At 43.5% G+C, this 18,858-nt stretch overlaps 1 protein-coding gene across 3 annotated transcripts in view; it reads left to right on the top strand.

The window, feature by feature from the left end:
* Positions 1–18,562, top strand: part of SMARCA2 (SWI/SNF related, matrix associated, actin dependent regulator of chromatin, subfamily a, member 2) — a 299,308-nt gene extending 280,746 nt beyond the window's left edge. For all 3 annotated transcript variants that reach the window (XM_044272604.1, XM_044272612.1, XM_044272595.1), the window contains exon 34: positions 17,498–18,562. In XM_044272604.1, coding sequence (XP_044128539.1) covers positions 17,498–17,533 — 36 coding nt within the window. In that variant the 3' untranslated portion in view covers positions 17,534–18,562. The remainder of the gene's footprint in view (positions 1–17,497) is intronic.
* The last annotated feature ends 296 nt before the right edge of the window (positions 18,563–18,858 follow it).

The following is an 18,858-nucleotide window of genomic DNA, read 5'->3' as shown; positions in this document are numbered from 1 at the left end:
TTAACAGTTTATATGTATGGAGTCCCAGGCTATGAGCTGTGCGCTACGATTGGCCAGCGCTGCAGCAAGGGACAACCCTAATGCAAAAACTCCGCCCAGTACAACAAAGGGAGCTGCAGACACCGGAGCCTATACCGGGCGAACGGAGCGGCGCGCAGACATACTAGTAAGTGCAGGGGGACCCCTGGGCGCCGCTCTGCTCACTGATATAGTTAGTTTTTAGTTTTTGAACTAGTGAAAGATCCTCTTTAACCCTTTCAGGACCAAGCCATTTTTCACCTTAAGGACCATGCTATTTTTTGGAAATCTGACCAGTGTCAGTTTATGTGTGAATAACTTTAAAACGCTTTTACTTATCCAGGCCGTTCTGAGATTGTTTTTTCGTCCCATATTGTACTTCATGACACTGGTAAAATGAAGTCCAAAAATTTTTTTTATTTGCACAAAAAAATACTTAATTTACCCAAAATGTGGAAAAATTAGCAAATTTCAGAGTTTGTTTCTCTACTCCTGTAATACATAGTAATACCCCCAAAAATTGTGATGACTTTACATTCCCCATATGTCTACTTCATGTTTGGATCATTTTGGGAATTACATTTTATTTTTCGGGGACGTTACAAGGCTTAGAAGTTTAGAAGCATTTTTCGGAAAACTTCCAAAACCCATTTTCTAAGGACCAGTTCAGGTCTGAAGTCACTTTGTGAGGCTTACATAATTGAAGCCACCCAAAAATGACCCCATTTTGGAAACTACACCCCTCAAGGTATTCAAAACAGATTTTACTAACTTTGTTAACCCTTTAGGTGTTTCACAAGAGTTATTGGCAAATGGAGATGAAATTTCAGAATTTCAATTTGTTTGCAAATTTTCAATTTTAATCCATTTTTTCCAGTAACAAAGCAAGGGTTAACAGCCAAACAAAACTCATTATTTATGGCCCTGATTCTGTAGTTTACAGAAACACCCCATATGTGGTTGTAAACTGCTGTACGGGCACACGGCAGGGCGCAGAAAGAAAAGGTGCGCCATATGGTTTCTGGAAGGCAGATTTTGCTGGACTGGTTTTTAGACACCATGTCCCATTTGAAGCCCCCTGATGCACCCCTAGAGTAGAAACTCCATAAAAGTGACCCCATCTAAGAAACTACACCCCTCAAGGTATTCAAAACTGATTTTTACAAACGTCGTTAACCCTTTAGGTGTTCCACAAGAGTTATTGGCAAATAGAGATGAAATTTCAGAATTTCAATTTTTTGGCAAATTTTCCATTTTACTATTTTTATTTTTTTTCCCAGGTACAAAGCAAAGGTTAATAGCCAAACAAAACTCATTATTTATGGCCCTTATTCTGTAGTTTACAGAAACACCCCATATGTGGTCTCAAACTGCTGTACGGGCACACGGCAGGGCGCAGAAGGAAAGAAATGCCATACGGTTTTTGGAAGGCAGATTTTGCTAGACAGTTTTTTTTGGACACCATGTCCCATTTGAAGCCCCCCTGATGCACCCCTAGGTTAGAAACTCCAAAAGAGTGACCCCATTTTGGAAACTACGGGATAAGGTGGCAGTTTTGTTGGTACTATTTTAGGGTACATATGATTTTTGGTTGCTCTATATTGCACTTTTTGTGAGGCAAAGTAACAAAAAATAGAATTCTGAAATTTCATCTCCATTTGCCACTAACTCTTGTGGAACACTTAAAGGGTTAACAAAGTTTGTAAAATCAGTTTTGAATACCTTGAGGAGTGTAGTTTCCAAAATGGGGTCACTTTTTGGAGTTTCTACTCTAGGGGTGTATCAGGGGGGGCTTCAAATGGGACATGGTGTCAAAAATACCAGTCCAGCAAAAACTGCCTTCCAAAAACCATATGGCATTCCTTTCCTTCTGCGCCCTGCCGTGTGGCCATACAGCATTTTACGACCAAATATGGGGCATTTATATAAACGACAGAATCAGGCCAATAAATATTGAGTTTTATTTGGCTGTTAACCCTTGCTTTGTTACGGGAAAAATTGATTAAAATGGAAAATTTCCCAAAAAATAGCTGTTTTGGCACTGTTTTTATTTTTTATTATTTGCAACGTTCATCTGACAGGTACGATCATGTGCTATTTTTATAGAGCAGGTTCCTACGGACGTGGCAATACCTAATATGTCTACCTTTTTTTTTTTTTTATTTCTCTAGGTTTTACACAATAATATCATTTTTGAAAAAAATATAATGTTTTAGTGTCTCCATAGTCTGAGAGCCATAGTTTTTTCAGTTTTTAGGCGATTGTCTCAGGTTGGGTATCATTTTTGCGGGATGAGGTGACGGTTAGATTAGTACTATTTTGGGGTGCATATGACTTTTTGATCGCTTGCTATTACACTTTTTGTGATGTAAGGTAACAAAAAATAGCTTTTTTGACACAGTTTTTATTAAAAAATGTTTACAGTGTTCACCTGAGGGGTTAGGTCATTTGGTATTTTTATAGAGCAGGTTCTTACGGACGTGGCAATACCTAATATGTCTACCTTCTTTAATTTATCTAGGTTTTACACAATAATATCATTTTTGAAACAAAAAAAAATCATGTTTTAGTGTCTCCATAGTCTGAGAGCCATAGTTTTTTCAATTTTTAGGCGATTCTCATGTAGGGGCTCATTTTTTGCGGGATGAGGTGACTGTTTGAATGGCACTATTTTGGCGTACATGCAACTTTTTTGATCACTTTTTGGGAAGTAAGGTGGGCAACATTTCTATTTCCTCATAGTTTTTATTTTTTTGTTTTTATGGCGTTCACCGTGCGGGGAAAGTAACATGATTGTTTTATAGATCAGGTCGTTACGGACGCGGTGATACCTAATATGTGTAGTGTATTTTATTTTTTTAATTTTTATTCAGTGATAAATGTGTTTTTTTATCTTTACTTTTTTCACTTTTTTTAACATTTTTTTGACCCAGACCCACTTGGTTCTTGAAGATCCAGTGGGTCTGATGTCTGTATAATACAGTACAGTACAATATATATTGTACTGTACTGTATTTTACTTACACTTTGTCTGAACAGATCTATGCCTTCAGCACAGATCTGTTCAGCACCATGGACAGCAGGATGCCTGAGAAGGCATCCTGTTGCCATGGGAACCTTCCCCGTCTGCCACAACTGCGCAGACGGAGAAGGGTGAGGACTGGGGTGTCGGGGGGCTGTCTGGGGGCTCTCTTTCTCTCCCATCTGGGGGCTGCAAAGGCACAGCAGCCCCCCGATGAGAGAGGGAGGGAGCTCCCTGACTGTTAACCTTTTCCATACAGCGGTCTGTGCGGACTGCGGTATGGAAAGGGTTAAACGGCTGACATCGCAGCAGGACCCCCCCCCTCTGCATTGACCCTGGGTGCCTGGCTGTGTGTAACAGCCGGCACTCAGCCCTGTCACCATGTCTGCAGACACGGTGACAGTTTAATGCCATGACGTGTATACTCGTCATGGAGCACTAAGTAGCAGTGCTCCATGACGAGTATACTCGTCATAGGTCGGGAAGGGGTGTATTTACACATGGCAGGCTTAAAGGGGTTCTCTGCTTTTGATATATTGATGACCTATCCTCAGGATAGGTCATCAATATCAGATCATTGGGGGCCTGACTGTCGACATCCCTGCCGGTCAGCTGTTTGAAGAGAACACAGTTCATTTGTTTATTTAGATGCTCACAATCTACATTGCAGCGGTGAGGTGTAAATACAACTCTTGAATAGATGGGAGCCATCCCATTGAAGTGAATGGGATGGAGTAGCTGTAATTGCACCTGCTCGCCACTACATGTTGATGGCGATCAGGTAAACAGAAGAGAACACCATGCTTATATGAGCCCTGTGTTCTTTTTAACCCCTTAAGCACCCTGCCATATTTCACCTTAAGGACCAGGCCATTTTTTGCAAATCTAAAGTGTCACTTTATGTGGTGATAACTTTAAAACGCTTTTACTTATCCAGGCCATTATAAGATTATTTTCATGACAGTTGTAAAATTTAGTCCAAAAAAATTGTATTTATAAAAAAATACCAAATTAACCAAAATGTTGCCAATTTAAATTTCTCCATTTTTAAAATAGATAGTAATACCTCCACAAATAGTTATTAGTTTACATTCCCCATAGGTCTACTTCATGTTTGGATCATTTTGGGAATGCCATTTTATTCTTTGGGGACGTTAGAAGGCTTAGAAGTTTTTCAGAAAATTTCCAAAACTCAATTTTTAAGGACCAGTTCAAGTCTGAAGTCACTTTGTGAGGCTTACAAAATAGAAACTGCCCATAAATGGCCCAAAAGATATTCAAAACTGATTTTACAAACTTTGTTAACCCTTTTTGTGTTTCACAAGAATTAAAGGAAAATGGTAGATGAAATTTCAGAATTTAACTTTTTGGGCAGATTTTCCATTTTAATAAAAAAAATTCTTTTGCAAGGGTCAAATACTTATTGCCCTGATTCTTTTAGTTTACAGAAACACCCCATATGTGGTCGTAAACTGCTGTACGGGCACACAGCAGGGCGCAGAAGGACAGGAACACCGTATGGTTTTTGGAAGGCAGATTTCACTGGTATAATTTTAACTTGCCACGTCACATTTGAAGACCCCTAAAGTAGAAACTTCAAAATATGACCGCATTTTGGAAACTGGAATCTGTCATTGTTGTCTGTAGATACATTAAAGTGAGGGTCATGATATCAAAGGAGCATTTGTTTAAAATCTGCTCGAACTTCTTGCAATACTCTGGGTTAACTTTAAAGAAGGTAGGACACGTACCCATGCGTAGTCCCCGTGGAATTCTTCTTGTTCTGACGTACTCCGCCAGTGTAATGCTTTGTAGCTCATAGTTGAGTTGGCGTCTGGCTTCTCGTTCCAGTTCTCTCGCCTGTAATTCAGCTGCTGGAGTTTGTATGAAGTCATTGGATTGTGTGACTTGTGATAATACCGTGGAAATTTCTTCCTCCCCAAACGATAGGGTGTTGTCAGCCATTGTACCGCACCCATTTTGGAAACTACAGGATAAGGTGGAAGATTTGTTGGTACTATTTTAGGGTACATATGATTTTTGGTTGCACTATATTACACTTTTTGTGAGGCAAGGTAACAAAAATGGATGTTTTGGCACCGTTTTTATTTTTTGTTATTTACAGTTGTCATATATCTTCTATATTAAAAGAATCTTCATATAAAAGAGAGGATTAAAAAAAAAAAGCGTATTATAAAGCGTATTTTTCGCACCTAACCCCCCCCCCCCCCCCCCAAAAAGTGAATGGAAAATTACAGTGCGTCTTATAAAGCAAATGCTGCCAACTCTGATGGCGCTGCCGCACTGTGATGTATCAGTGGTATGTGAGGAGGGGATGGAGGCTGGCAACACTTGCGGCGGTGCCCGATGCAGTCACTGTACTGTAATACATCGGGCCCCGCACACAGCAGTTTTCATAAGTAAAGTCATGGTACAGTAATCCTCTTCAAGCAGTGTTTGTACTTTAAAGTCAGGCAATCCTCTGTACAACTTACTATGAAAACGGCAGACAGGGCGGCACCGTAACCTCGTGATGCTCACTCATTCACGCTCCTCCCATTTTATTCATGATGGCAGAGCAGGAGCGTCAATGAGTGATCGCGAGGTTACGCTGCCACCCTCATAGTAAGTTGTACAGATGATTGCTTGAGTTTAAAATACAAACACTGCTTGTAGAGGATTACTGTACCATGACTTTCCTTATAAAAATAAAACTGCTGTGTGCGGGGCCAGATGTATTACAGTACAGTGACTGCATCGGGCACCGCCGCCACAGTATCATATGTGTCACAGTATATTGTCCCTACGTGAATAGTGACCACCACAGATTCCCCCCCCCCCCCCCCCCTATAACAGTGCCCTCCACAAAACCTCCCTAAAACTGCCATCCACAGACTCCTCATAACAGTGCCATCCACAGATCCCCCATAACAGGGCGTCATCCACAGATCCTCCATAACAGTGTCATCCACAGACAACCATTAGTTCAAAACCCACCAAAAGCACACCTTTTGGTTCAAAATATTTTTTTTCTTATTTTCCTCCTCAAATATCTAGGTGCGTCTTATCATCAGGTGCGTCTTATATAGCGAAAAATACGGTATATTATCCTTCTGGCGGACGTAAACACGCCTCTAAGTTCTTTTATCGAGTATCTTAATTTGATTTGTGCAAGCAGTGAAACAAAGGGACAATTGTATATGCGAAATATATAATCGTTTATTATAAAACAAAGGATATAAAATCAATATTATTGCAAAACAAATGATGAAGTTACAAAATAATACCCAAAATGTACCACACGGTGGTGCTAAACATACCCCTGTCTCATCAGCACAATGGGACTTAGTGATTTATGACGACCAGTGTCATACTTTTAACAAACAGACTCATATACCAAGAGAAACTTAGGATCTTCTGTTTATCAAACAAGCTATAACAATAAAACACTGATTATACAGAGAAAAAACTTATCCCTTGACTCTGTTTTCCTATGACCAATCAAAAATATATGATATTAATATGATAAAATATTCAGCTCGGCAATCAGACTATGGGAAATAACTTTCCAAGGGTTTTAGTCCTCTTTTCAAATAATGTCGGATCTTCCATTAACAATATGCATCTTTGCTAAGAGAATAATCAGCATTATTGAGGCGCCTAACACTATATATTCATATGGCATAGAGCAAATAATGAAATAATATAATATTGTCCATCTGCCTCCAGATGGCACTGTGGTATTGCAGATGAACATCACAACTTCTAAGCATTTAAAACTAAATATCTAATAAATATGTTCACATGACCTTCTTGACCTGTTTAATATACATCATTGAGGTAGGTCTTTTCCTTACACTTTTGAATCAGATCATTTTTATTAAAGGTTTTACATACAGCCAATTATTCAGATTAACCGTACATTATGACAATAGGATATCGATACAGTTAAATCAATCATACTTTATCCAAATCAGCACGTCATTAACACTGAATCAAATAAACCTTTATTAAATCTCCCAGTCCACCCCCCAACTCCCTCCCCCTCTCCGTGTGGTCATCTCCCTCGATATGGACAAAAATGCTCCAATTCTCTTACATCTTAACTTCCAAATCCCCTTAGGACCATTCCATTCCAAATATGCATCAATCTCTGAGACTTCCCCCCCAGGTCCAGCCAGCCACACTTTTCCTTACACTTTTAATTACCTATATCCTGGACTTGTTGGAGTTGGCTGTCTTCTCCTATCTTTTTGAAATATGTTGACTTGATGAAAATTTTATATAACTGCTTTGATGCTTGGCATCGGAACTTGTACATTTCACTTATCTACATCCATGAATAACTATCGTTTTGAAATAACATTTACTCTTCTCAGAAATCCAATTAACATAAACTTACTTCAATGTTTGTGTACCTTCTACAATACATTCTAAATGATACATGGTATAACACATATATATATATATATATATATATATATATATATCTCGATACATAGTTGCGCATAGATAACACAAATTTGGTTAAAATATATTGTTAACTAAATATACCATACATAGATATATATATAATATAATTATGAATATATATATTGAACCTCATACAGCAGGTGTGCCTCAAGGATATGAATCCTTATCACGTTATGGTTTATCCATGAAACAACCTTGTTCCCTTCAGACAGACATGTCTGAAGAGATTGGTTTACTCCCCATAGATCTTTAGTAATAACTTTAAAAATATAATGTCCGTTCATGGTCACAATTATTTTTATATAAACTGAACTTGCCATGAACTAATCTTGGCTTCCTCAGCCACATAACAGAACTTTGGCTCAAAGGCTGGGTTCAGACCTGAGCGTTTTACAGCGCGTTCCTACGCGCTGTAAAACACTCAACAGGCAAGAACCAATGATTCCCTATGGGAATGGTTCTCACCTAAGCGTTTTACAGCGCGTACGATCGCGCTGTAAAACGCCCGACGCCCCAAGAAGTACAGGAGAGCTTCTTTGGGGCATTTTGTTGCGCGTTCCCGTACATAGACTTCCGGGAACGCGCGACAATGGGCGTTCGCTTCTTCCGGAGCCGCAATTGTAAACGCGCATGCAATCGCTCGCTCCATCCCGAACGCTCAGGTTTGAACCCAGCAAAATTGATTTCCTCTTAAAGGCAATGAGATGAGCATTCATTTTGGTTATAATGTCATTAGATAATATTGTATACGTATTAAAATGCACAACACAGCGTTCATCTAACAGGTTAGATCAAGTGCTATGTTTATAGAGCAGGTTGTTACGGACGCGACAATACCAAATGGTATTGGTTGTTTGTTTCAGTTTAACATAATAAAGCATTTTAATTATTTTTTTTTTGTGTCTCGACATTCTGAAAGCCAAAGTAATTTTTTTTTTTTTTTGGACGACTGTCTTATGTAGGGGCTCATTTTTTTCGGTATGATGATTGTTTGGTACTATTTTAGGGTGCATATAACTTTTTGATCGCTTTGGCATTAGACTTTTCTCGTACTTTTTTCCATTGGGGGACACAGACCATGGGTATAGCTTAGAGGTATTAGTAGGAGGGACACTATGCAAATGAAAGAGCTCCTCCTCCTCGGGCTATACCCCCCGACTCCACCAGGAGGAACTCAGTCTTTGCTTAGTGTCTGGTGAAGGAGGTTGACACTCTCGGATTCTACTCCTTTTTGTTATTTTTATTCTAGATGGGGACACAGGTCGGCACGGCGCCTTCCTGGTCCCCCGTGGAGTGCCCGCCGCCGTCTTTGGGACGTTGCCTGGCTGCCTCCATTTCCCCCCAAGAAGATAAGTGGATCCAGGCTCGACCTGTTAGCTCCGGCATCCCACCAGCTTCTGGGACGCCTGCTGCCTACCCTCCTCCAGAGCACTGTTCTCCTGGATTGGAGTCAGAAGTCTGAAGAGGCGCATCCCTGCTGGTCTGGACATCGAGGGAGCATGCTGAGCAGATAAGTATTGCCCAGTCCCTCCCCCTCCCTCTGTGTCTGTTTGTTTGTGGCTACCTAGGTGAGCTTGAAGAAGGATCCTGATGGGGCACTTTCTTCATTTTGGCACTGGAGTACTGGCATCTCTTCCCCCTTAAACTGTGGGCTTCAGCGCTTCTCTCGTCGGGCCTTGGCTGCTGCGCTCTCTCAGCGCCCGCCGGCAGGCCGCTCCTCCATGGCCTCGTTAACCCCTACTGCACCACGTGAGGGGAGTCGTGGTGCTTGTTTAAATCGCGGCGTGCGCGCGCGCTTATTTTCGTGCATATTTTCGCGCGTGCGCTTATTTTCGCGCATATTTTCCGCGCGCGTGCTTATTTTCGCGCATATTTTCCGCGCGCGCTTGTTTCGCACGCTTATTTCGCGCGCTTTTTTCGCGCCATAATGATGCGTTCGGGGGGGCGGAGCCTCGGCATGCCGCTCTGACTCTCCTTACACCGGAGACTCTGTTTGCTCACGGCCGTGCAGCTCCTCATCACTCTACTCTGTTTTGTGCCAGGCAAGCTGGTAGCTCAGTGGTAATAATGCTGCTGCCCCATGTCCAGGCTTTCTGAGTTCAAAGCCCCTTTCAGCCTTCAAAAATTGTTTACATTATTCTATCCTTCCTGGTCCCCCGTGGAATGCCCGCCGCCGTCCTTGGACGCTGCCTCCATTGCCCCCCAAAGAAGACAAGTGGATCTGGGCTCGACCTGCAGCTCCGGTATCCCACCAGCTACTGGGTCTCCTGCTGCCACCCTCCACCAGAACACTGAACTCCTGGACAAGGAGTCAGAAGCCTGAAGAGGTGCATCCCTGCTGGTCCTGGAGTCGAGGGAGAAGATCTGCAGGAGCAGATAAGTATTACCTGCATCCCTGCCTTACCCCCCTCCTCCACGTCCCTGGGAGCCTGCGGTCCCCGCTTGGGCATCTGCCATGTCCAGCGCGGCCGCTAAATTGGTCTTAGTCGCCAAGGCAACCATGTCCTTTAATCCTGTGGCGCTAACGACTCCATCTCTCTCAGTGGTCCCCACAGTGGGTGACTGACTACGAAGAGGCAGCGTGAGCGGCAGCATCCCACCTCGGATGTCTCCGTCTCTCCACCCCCCTCACCTCGCCGGTGGCGCTTGCGGACTGCTCTTCCCCCTCCCTAGGGAGAGTAATCCGAAGGGGAATTATCCGGCTCGGACGAGCCAGGTCCTTTTTGGACTATAGGGCATTTTCAAATCCTGTGACGCCAACCACCTCTCTAAGTGGTTTTCCACAGAAGACGCCCGACTACTAACAGGGAGCGTGAGCAGCAGCATCCCTCCTCGGATGGCTCCGGCTGGAGTTGGTTCTCCAGATGTCTCAGGCTTCTAAGATTCTTTGCGAAGCTTCTAGGGACATTGTTTCCCTCTTTGCCCGCAGGTTGGCCATCTCTGTCACTCAGCGCGAAGAGATCTGATTGAAGGTGTGGGACGCTGACGCCTCCACCAAGCGTTCCCTTGCTATTCTCCCCTTTGGGGTTTCCAGACCTTATGGGGATCAGCTGGACGAGTTCATCTCTGCATGCCTTTTGCCGTTTCTCATCTGGTAGGCCGTCGCCTGCTTCCTCTGCCGGGGGTCTCAGGTCGCCCGCAAAGAGGCCTTCCTTTACACCAGCCTTCCCGGCACTAGAGGGCCCAGTCAGCCCGCCCTGCTGCTCCTAGGCCTATCACATGTCCCGATTGCGGAATCCCACCATCGATTCCTGCGCTTCGCCATTATGGGTCGACACTGTCAGTTTGTCGCCCTTCCTTCGGGTTGGCGACCACCCCGCGGGTCCTTGCCACTGTCCTGGACCGCTCATGGCGCTTCTTCGTACCAGGGGCATTCCTTTGCTGCCCTATCGGGACGATATCCGGATAGAGGCCCCCCTCTCTACCGCAGACCAAGGACAGCGTCCGGATCACTGTTCAGACTCTGGAACGGTTCGGCTGGCTGGTAACTTTCCCAAACTCCTGCCTCTTCCCGTCCCAGAGGCTCTCCTTCCAGAGGATGATTTTGGACACCTCGGCTGCCAAAGTATTCTGCCAGCCTTCAAGTCCTCCCAGATCCAGGGGGCAGTGTCGCATCTGCTGCGCTCCCCGTGCCTCTCCATTCGGGAATACTTGCAGGTCCTGGGTCTTATGGTAGCCTCTTTCGAGGCCTTCCATATGCCCAGTTACACACTCGCCTGGCGCAACAGGAGATCCTTTACCTTTCAGCGGGTTCGGGCAGCTCTCCCTTGGTGGCTGTTCCCGATGAACCTGAGGTCGGGGAGTTCCTTTCTCGCATTCTCCTGGACGATCGCCACCACCGATGCCAGCATCCTGGGTTGGGGGGGCGTTTTCCAGTTTCGCACGGTTCAAGGGATTTGGTCGGCGGCAGAGTCTCGCCTTCCAATCAACTTTCTGGAACTGAGGGCGATTTTTTCCGCTCTCTCTCTCCTATTGGACCTCTCTCCTTGCGGGCCTCCCAGTGCGGGTTCAAACGGGCAATGCCGCGGCCGTGGCCTATATCGACCATCAGGGCGGGACCCGCAGCCGTATGGTGATGCAGGAGGTGAAGAGAATTCTGACGTGGGCGGAGACGCACGTTCCGGTGTTGTCAGCAGTTTACATTCCAGGAGTGGACAACTGGACAGCGGACTTTCTAAGCCACAACAAGGTGGATCCAAGCGAGTGGTCTCTGCATCCAGAAGGGTTCGAAGAAATCTGCCACAGATGGGACCGTCCGGTTGTGGACTTAATGGCGTCCGGGTTCAACAACAAGATCCCAGTGGTCCTGGCTCGCGCCCGAGATCCGAAGGCGTACGGATGGATGTGCAGGTGTCTCCGTGGCAGGACTTCAGCCTCCTCTGTTTTCCTCTCCTACCAAAGGGTCTACGCCAGTTCGAGGCGGAAGGGAATCCGACCGTTCTCATCACCCCAGAGTGGCCTCGCCGCGCGTGGTTTTTTGGACGTGGCTCAGTTGCTGGCGGACGCCCCATGGCCTCTTCCCGACAGACAGGACCTACTGTCTCAGGGCCCGTTCTTCCACCGGAATTTACGGTCTCTTCGTTTACCGGCGTGACTGTTGAAACCGCCATCCTGATGAAGATGGGGTTCTCGGATTCAGTGGTTAGGACCATGATCAGTCCGGGGAAGTCTTCTTCCTCCCGGATTTACTATTGTACCTGGATGGCCTTCCTGTCCTTTTGTGAGGGTTCGGGGTTCCCTCCCCTTCGGTTTTCCATCTTGATGGTACTGTCTTTTCTTCGGTCTGGGCTTGTGCGGGGACTGTCGCTTAGTTCCCTGTAAGGTCAGGTTTCGGCGCGGGCCGTCAGAGGTCCCTTGCTCTTAAGGGTCCGGTGGTGACCTTTCTTCAGGGGGTGGCGCATTCGGTTCCCCGTATGTTCCCCCTTTGTCTCCTTGGGTTCTCAATTTGGTTCTGCGCGCTCTGCAGTCGGCCCCCTTCGAGCCTTTGAGGAGGGTCTCTCTGACTGTTCTCATCTGGACTTCCTTGTGACCATAGCTTCTGATACAGCTACATAGCGTAGTGATTAAAGTTCTGGGCTATTATGCAGTGGCTGTGAGTTCACATCCCATCACGAGCTTTTAAGTCAGACTGGTGTCGAAGCTGGCCGCTCTTTCCTGTCAGGAGCCTTTCTGGTTTTCCACCAGGATTAAGTTGTGCTCCGTCCAGTCCCCTTCTTTTTGCCCAGGGTGGTCTCTCCCTTCCACCTTGATGAGGATCTTGTCCTGCCTTCCTTTTGTCCTTCTCCGGCTAACCCCAAGGAACGCACTCTGCATTCCCTGGATGTTGTACGGGTCCTGAAGGTGTATCTCGCGGCTACTGCTTCCGTCCGCCGTTCTTGGCGCTCTGGATCTGCTTGGCTATTTCCGCGGCTTGTCGCGCTTGTGGTGGAGTTCCCCCGGCTAGGATTGCCGCTCACTCCACTAGGGCGGTGGGGGCTTCCTGGGCAAGACGCAATCGTGCCTCTGCGTCTCAGCTGTGTACGGCGGCCACCTGGTCGTCCTTGCATACCTTTGCAAATTTTTGTCAGTTGCATTCACTGGCTTCGGCTGATGCGGCTTTGGCCGCAGGGTTTTGCAGGCTGTGGTTCCTGTTTGACCGTTGGGCGTTCCTCCTGGCGGTGCTGATATTTTTTCCCACCCCATGGACTGCTTTTGGACGTCCCATGGTGTCCCCCAATGGAAAAAAGTACGAGAAAAGGAGATTTTTGTGAAACTCACCTGTAAAATCTTTTTCTCGTCTTTTCCATTGGGGGACACAGCACCCACCCATTATTCCTGTTGCAGGAGGGGTCTTTAGTTCCGTTTTTCTGTTTCTGGTTGGACCTTATGGCTTGGTCCGATGGTTTCCATGATTTTTTCTTGCTCCTTCTCCTACTGCTTGTGCAACGCCTGAGTTCCTCCTGGTGGAGTCGGGGGGGTATAGCCCGAGGAGGAGGAGCTCTTTCATTTGCATAGTGTCCCTCCTACTAATACCTCTAAGCTATACCCATGGTCTGTGTCCCCCAATGGAAAAGACGAGAAAAAGATTTTACAGGTGAGTTTCACAAAAATCTCCTTTTTGTGAGGTAAGGTGACAAAAAATGGCTTTTTTGACACACTTTTTTATTTTTTACGTTGTTCACCAGAGGGGTTAGGTCATGTGATATTTTTATACAGCAGGTTCTTATGGACGTGGCGATGTCGTCTACTTTTATTTATTTAGGTTTTACACAATATCTTTTTTTGAAATCATTTTAGTGTCTCCATAGTCTGAGAGCCATAGATTTTCCTATTTTCTGGGTAGGGTATCATTTTTGCGGTATGACTGTTTGATTGGCACTATTTTGGGGTGCATATGACTATCACTTTTGTAATACACTTTTTGTGATGTAAGGTGACAAAAAATGTTTATTTTTATTTTTTTATTTTTATACGGTGTTATATTTTTATACAGCAGTTTCTTACGGACACAGCGATACCTAATATGTATACTTTTTTAAATTTACTTACGGTAAGTTTTACACAATAACAGAATTTTTGCAACCCAAAAAATGATTTTAGTGTCTCCATTTTCTGAGAGCCATAGTTTTTTTTTTGGAGATGGTCTTATTTACAGACTCTTTTTTTGCAGGATGAAGTGACTGTTAGATTGGTACTATTTTGGGTGGTATACTCCTTTTTGATCGCTTGGTTTGCACTTTTAGTGATGTAAGGTGATAAAATGTATTTTTAGCAGTTATTTTATTTTTTGACGCTGTTCATCTGAGGGATTAGGTCATGTGATATTTTACTTTATTTTGGGAAAAGAACGCTTTTTTTCTTTTTTTACTTGAAATATTATTATTTTTTGTAAAACTTTATTTTTTCGTCCCACTCTGGGACTTCAACTTTTGGGGGTCTGATCCCCTTTACAATGCTTTAAGTGTACTACACACTGTAATACACTTACAGCTTGCTCCCTGTGAGATCCGGGGGGCTGGATCTCACAGACTCTCCCGGAAGGCAGCCACAATGCCTAAGGAAGGCATTGGGCTGCCTCCCCTGCCATCGGGCACCATCACAGCAGCTCGGGGACCCGATGGCTGTTTCCTTCCTGCCGGCATTTAAATCACCGATGCCGATGCATGCAGCAAGCTATCAGTGACTGCTGGACCCCTGCCGCAGATCGGGCGGACACAGCTCCTGCACCCGCCCAATCATTGCGCCATACATGTACGGCGCTGGTCCTTAAAGGGTTAAACAGCTGATCAGTGAGATGCCAGCAGTAATAAAATAAAATGTAAATGTAAAAATTCAAATCACCCCCCTTTCTTCACATGCCAAATTGCAGATACTATCCAAATCTAAAAATATTTATCCCATACAGCAGAAAGTTTTTTGGTCACTTCACCTCCCAGAAAAAATTAAGTAGAAATTGATATACACCCCAAAATGGTATCAATAAAAAGTACAGATCTGCCCACAAAAAGTGAGCCCTCATACAGCTCTGCACACATAAAAATACTATGGTGGTCAGAATGTGGCAATACAAAGAAAAAATTAGTTTTTTCCCCATTTTTCTTTTTTTTAACGCAAGGAAAACTATATATACAGGTCCTTCTCAAAAAATTAGCATATTGTGATAAAGTTCATTATTTTCTGTAATGTACTGATAAACATTAGGCTTTCATATATTTTAGATTCATTACACACCAACTGAAGTAGTTCAAGCCTTTTATTGTTTTAATATTGATGATTTTGGCATACAGCTCATGAAAACCCCAAATTCCTATCTCTAAAAATTAGCATATCATGAAAAGGTTCTCTAAACGAGCTATTAACCTAATCATCTGAATCAACTAATTAACTCTAAACACCTGCAAAAGATTCCTGAGGCTTTTAAAAACTCCCAGCCTGGTTCATTACTCAAAACCGCAATCATGGGTAAGACTGCCAACCTGACTGCTGTCCAGAAGGCCATCATTGACACCCTCAAACAAGAGGGTAAGACACAGAAAGAAATTTCTGAACGAATAGGCTGTTCCCAGAGTGCTGTATCAAGGCACCTCAGTGGGAAGTCTGTGGGAAGGAAAAAGTGTGGCAGAAAACGCTGCACAACGAGAAGAGGTGACCGGACCCTGAGGAAGATTGTGGAGAAGGACCGATTCCAGACCTTGGGGGACCTGCGGAAGCAGTGGACTGAGTCTGGAGTAGAAACATCCACAGGCGTGTGCAGGAAATGGGCTACAGGTGCCGCATACCCCAGGTCAAGCCACTTTTGAACCAGAAACAGCGGCAGAAGCGCCTGACCTGGGCTACAGAGAAGCAGCACTGGACTGTTGCATGTCATTCGGAAATCAAGGTGCCAGAGTCTGGAGGAAGACTGGGGAGAGGGAAATGCCAAAATGCCTGAAGTCCAGTGTCAAGTACCCACAGTCAGTGATGGTCTGGGGTGCCATGTCAGCTGCTGGTGTTGGTCCACTGTGTTTTATCAAGGGCAGGGGCAATGCAGCTAGCTATCAGGAGATTTTGGAGCACTTCATGCTTCCATCTGCTGAAAAGCTTTATGGAGATGAAGATTTCATTTTTTAGCACGACCTGGCACCTGCTCACAGTGCCAAAACCACTGGTAAATGGTTTACTGACTATGGTATTACTGTGCTCAATTGGCCTGCCAACTCCCCTGACCTGAACCCCATAGAGAATCTGTGGGATATTGGGAAGAGAAAGTTGAGAGACGCAAGACCCAACACTCTGGATGAGCTTAAGGCCGCTATTGAAGCATCCTGGGCCTCCATAACACCTCAGCAGTGCCACAGGCTGATTGCCTCCATGCCACGCCGCATTGAAGCGGTCATTTCTGCAAAAGGATTCCCGACCAAGTATTGAGTGCAGAACTGAACATAATTATTTGAAGGTTGACTTTTTTTGTATTAAAAACACTTTTCTTTTATTGGTCGGATGAAATATGCTAATTTTTTTAGATAGGAAATTTGGGTTTTCATGAGCTGTATGCCAAAATCATCAATATTAAAACAATAAAAGGCTTGACCTACTTCAGTTGTGTGTAATGAATCTAAAATATATGAAAGTCTAATGTTTATCAGTACATTACAGAAAATAATGAACTTTATCACAATATGCAAATTTTTTGAGAAGGACCTGTATGTGTGTGTGTATCCTCGTACTGACCTAGGGCGTGAAGGGAACAGGTCAGTTTTACTGCATAGGGAATGTCATAACTGTGGTGGAATTTTTAATTTTTTTTTTTTTTTTTCATAATTCCAACCCATTTTTCTGCTTCCCACTAAATTCTATGCAACCATAAATTGTGCCATTAAAAAAAATACTACTTGATCCACAAAAAAAATAAAGCCCTCGTACGGCTATGGGAATGGAAAAATACAAAGGTAATGGCTTTAGGAAGGCTAGGATGAAAAAAACTGAAAATCGCCAGGGGTTATGTTATCATTGATGTAAAAAATTAAAATCGGACATCATATATTACATGGCAATACCTTTCTAACCAGGCTAGAACCAGCCCTGTACCTCCTTTCTGCTGCAACTCTCTCCCTGTAGCTGCCACAGCTTCTAATGGTAGCTGGTGGTAGTTGAAGATTTAAACTGAGCACATTCGACCAGCTAAGTGAGACGGACAAAAAATTAGGAAAAGAACAAACAGCAGGTGGCGCTATACAGATACATTTTATTGAGTAGCTCACTGGCTGTACTAAATTTTGAATTACATGTATTCAGGTCCTGGTGCTTGTTTGGAAAATGTAGAATATACTTTGTAACTCAGTTCCTTTAAGTACGATGCTGCTGAGCTCCCCTGTCTCTATTTACATTGTGGCTGTCATCAGCTGTACCAGCACATTACTTGCTGCAGTGGTCATGCCAAGTAGTACAGTATTATTTTTATGGTAATATTTACGTTTTTGGCTTATTATAAAGAATTTCCTGTTAATATCCATTTTCTTTTCCTAGGATCAGTCGGAAGGAAGCGGAAGTGATGACGAGTGACTTACATGAAAACTGTTTTGTGGACAGAATTCTTCATTTTCTAGCTTTCATGCATCCAATTCATGTTTTTTCTAAAAAAGGAAAAATACACAATGGGAATGTTTCTGTATTCATCATCTAGAGTTGACGTTAGACTAGTGGCAGGCATACATGATCTCATCGTGTAAAAAAAAAAAAAAAAAAAAAAAAAAAGGTAAAACACATATAGACACAGGTTTTGTAACATATTGTGACCAAATGTCCTCCAATATGAAGCAAGCAACAATTTTTTTGATGGAAAACTGTGGGTCAGTGATATAACTTCTGTGGGTTGACTTACCCTTGGAAATGGTTTCCCCTGTGCCTGGTTTGCTATACTATGGTACAGCTTACGGCAATGCAAAGCTGAAAACAATATTTTGTAGCAACATGAACTGGGACAAACTCATAGAAGTAACTGGTTATTTTATTTTTCGTCAGGCAATTTTATGTTAGCATTTTTTATGTTGTGGTTCAGTATTTTTAATTTTTTTCCCAATAATTGTGGTAAATATATATATATATATATATATATATGCAAAGTTGAAGAACTGGTTAACCCTTTTGGCGCTGGAGGGGCCTGCAATTTTTTGTTTTGCATGCTGTGGCTGGCTCTCAAGGTGTTAATATGCAGTAGTTACTTTCCATAAGTTTTCTCTTCCTTTCTATCTTCCCCTTTTCCCCCCACGTTAGGGCGGTTTAAACACAAAGTTGTTGAAGACATTATAAAATACCGGTATACGGCTAATGTAATTTTGTTTTTTATTAAAATTTCTATTTGTTATGAAGAAGTTTGGTTTAAACTTGTTAATTGTTGCAAACTATATATAATTGAACGCTTTAATTCTCCCTGGCCCGTTTTATTCTTTTCTTCAAATAGACCTTTATCAGTGTGGATAATCATCTTTTTTTTTTCCTTAAAGTGTACTTAATCTTTGCTTTCTTTGCACAAAGTCTTTGGTTGCAATTCATAAGCCTGAGGCAAATAAAATCCCAGAAATTTTGAGAAAACTGTGTTATTGTGATTTGCTAATGCGGAGAAAACTGTTTCATATTCAGTGTAATTATTCACTTTGAATTACCGTATTTTTCGCCCTATAAGACGCACCGGCCCATAAGACGCACCTAGGTTTTTGGGGAGGAAAATAAGAAAAAAAACATTTTTAACCAAAAGGTGTGCTGTGGGTTTGGAACTAATGGTGGTCTGTGGATGGCACTATTACTGGGGATCTGTGGATGACTGACACTGTTATGGGGGGGATCTGTGGATGACGGACACTGTTATAGGGGGGATCTGTGGATGACGG

This window comes from Bufo gargarizans, chromosome 1 (assembly GCF_014858855.1).
Source record: "Bufo gargarizans isolate SCDJY-AF-19 chromosome 1, ASM1485885v1, whole genome shotgun sequence".
NCBI classification, from domain to species: domain Eukaryota; kingdom Metazoa; phylum Chordata; class Amphibia; order Anura; family Bufonidae; genus Bufo; species Bufo gargarizans.
The sequence above is the reverse complement of the archived record's forward strand: the minus strand, read 5'-3'. Positions and strand labels throughout refer to the sequence as shown.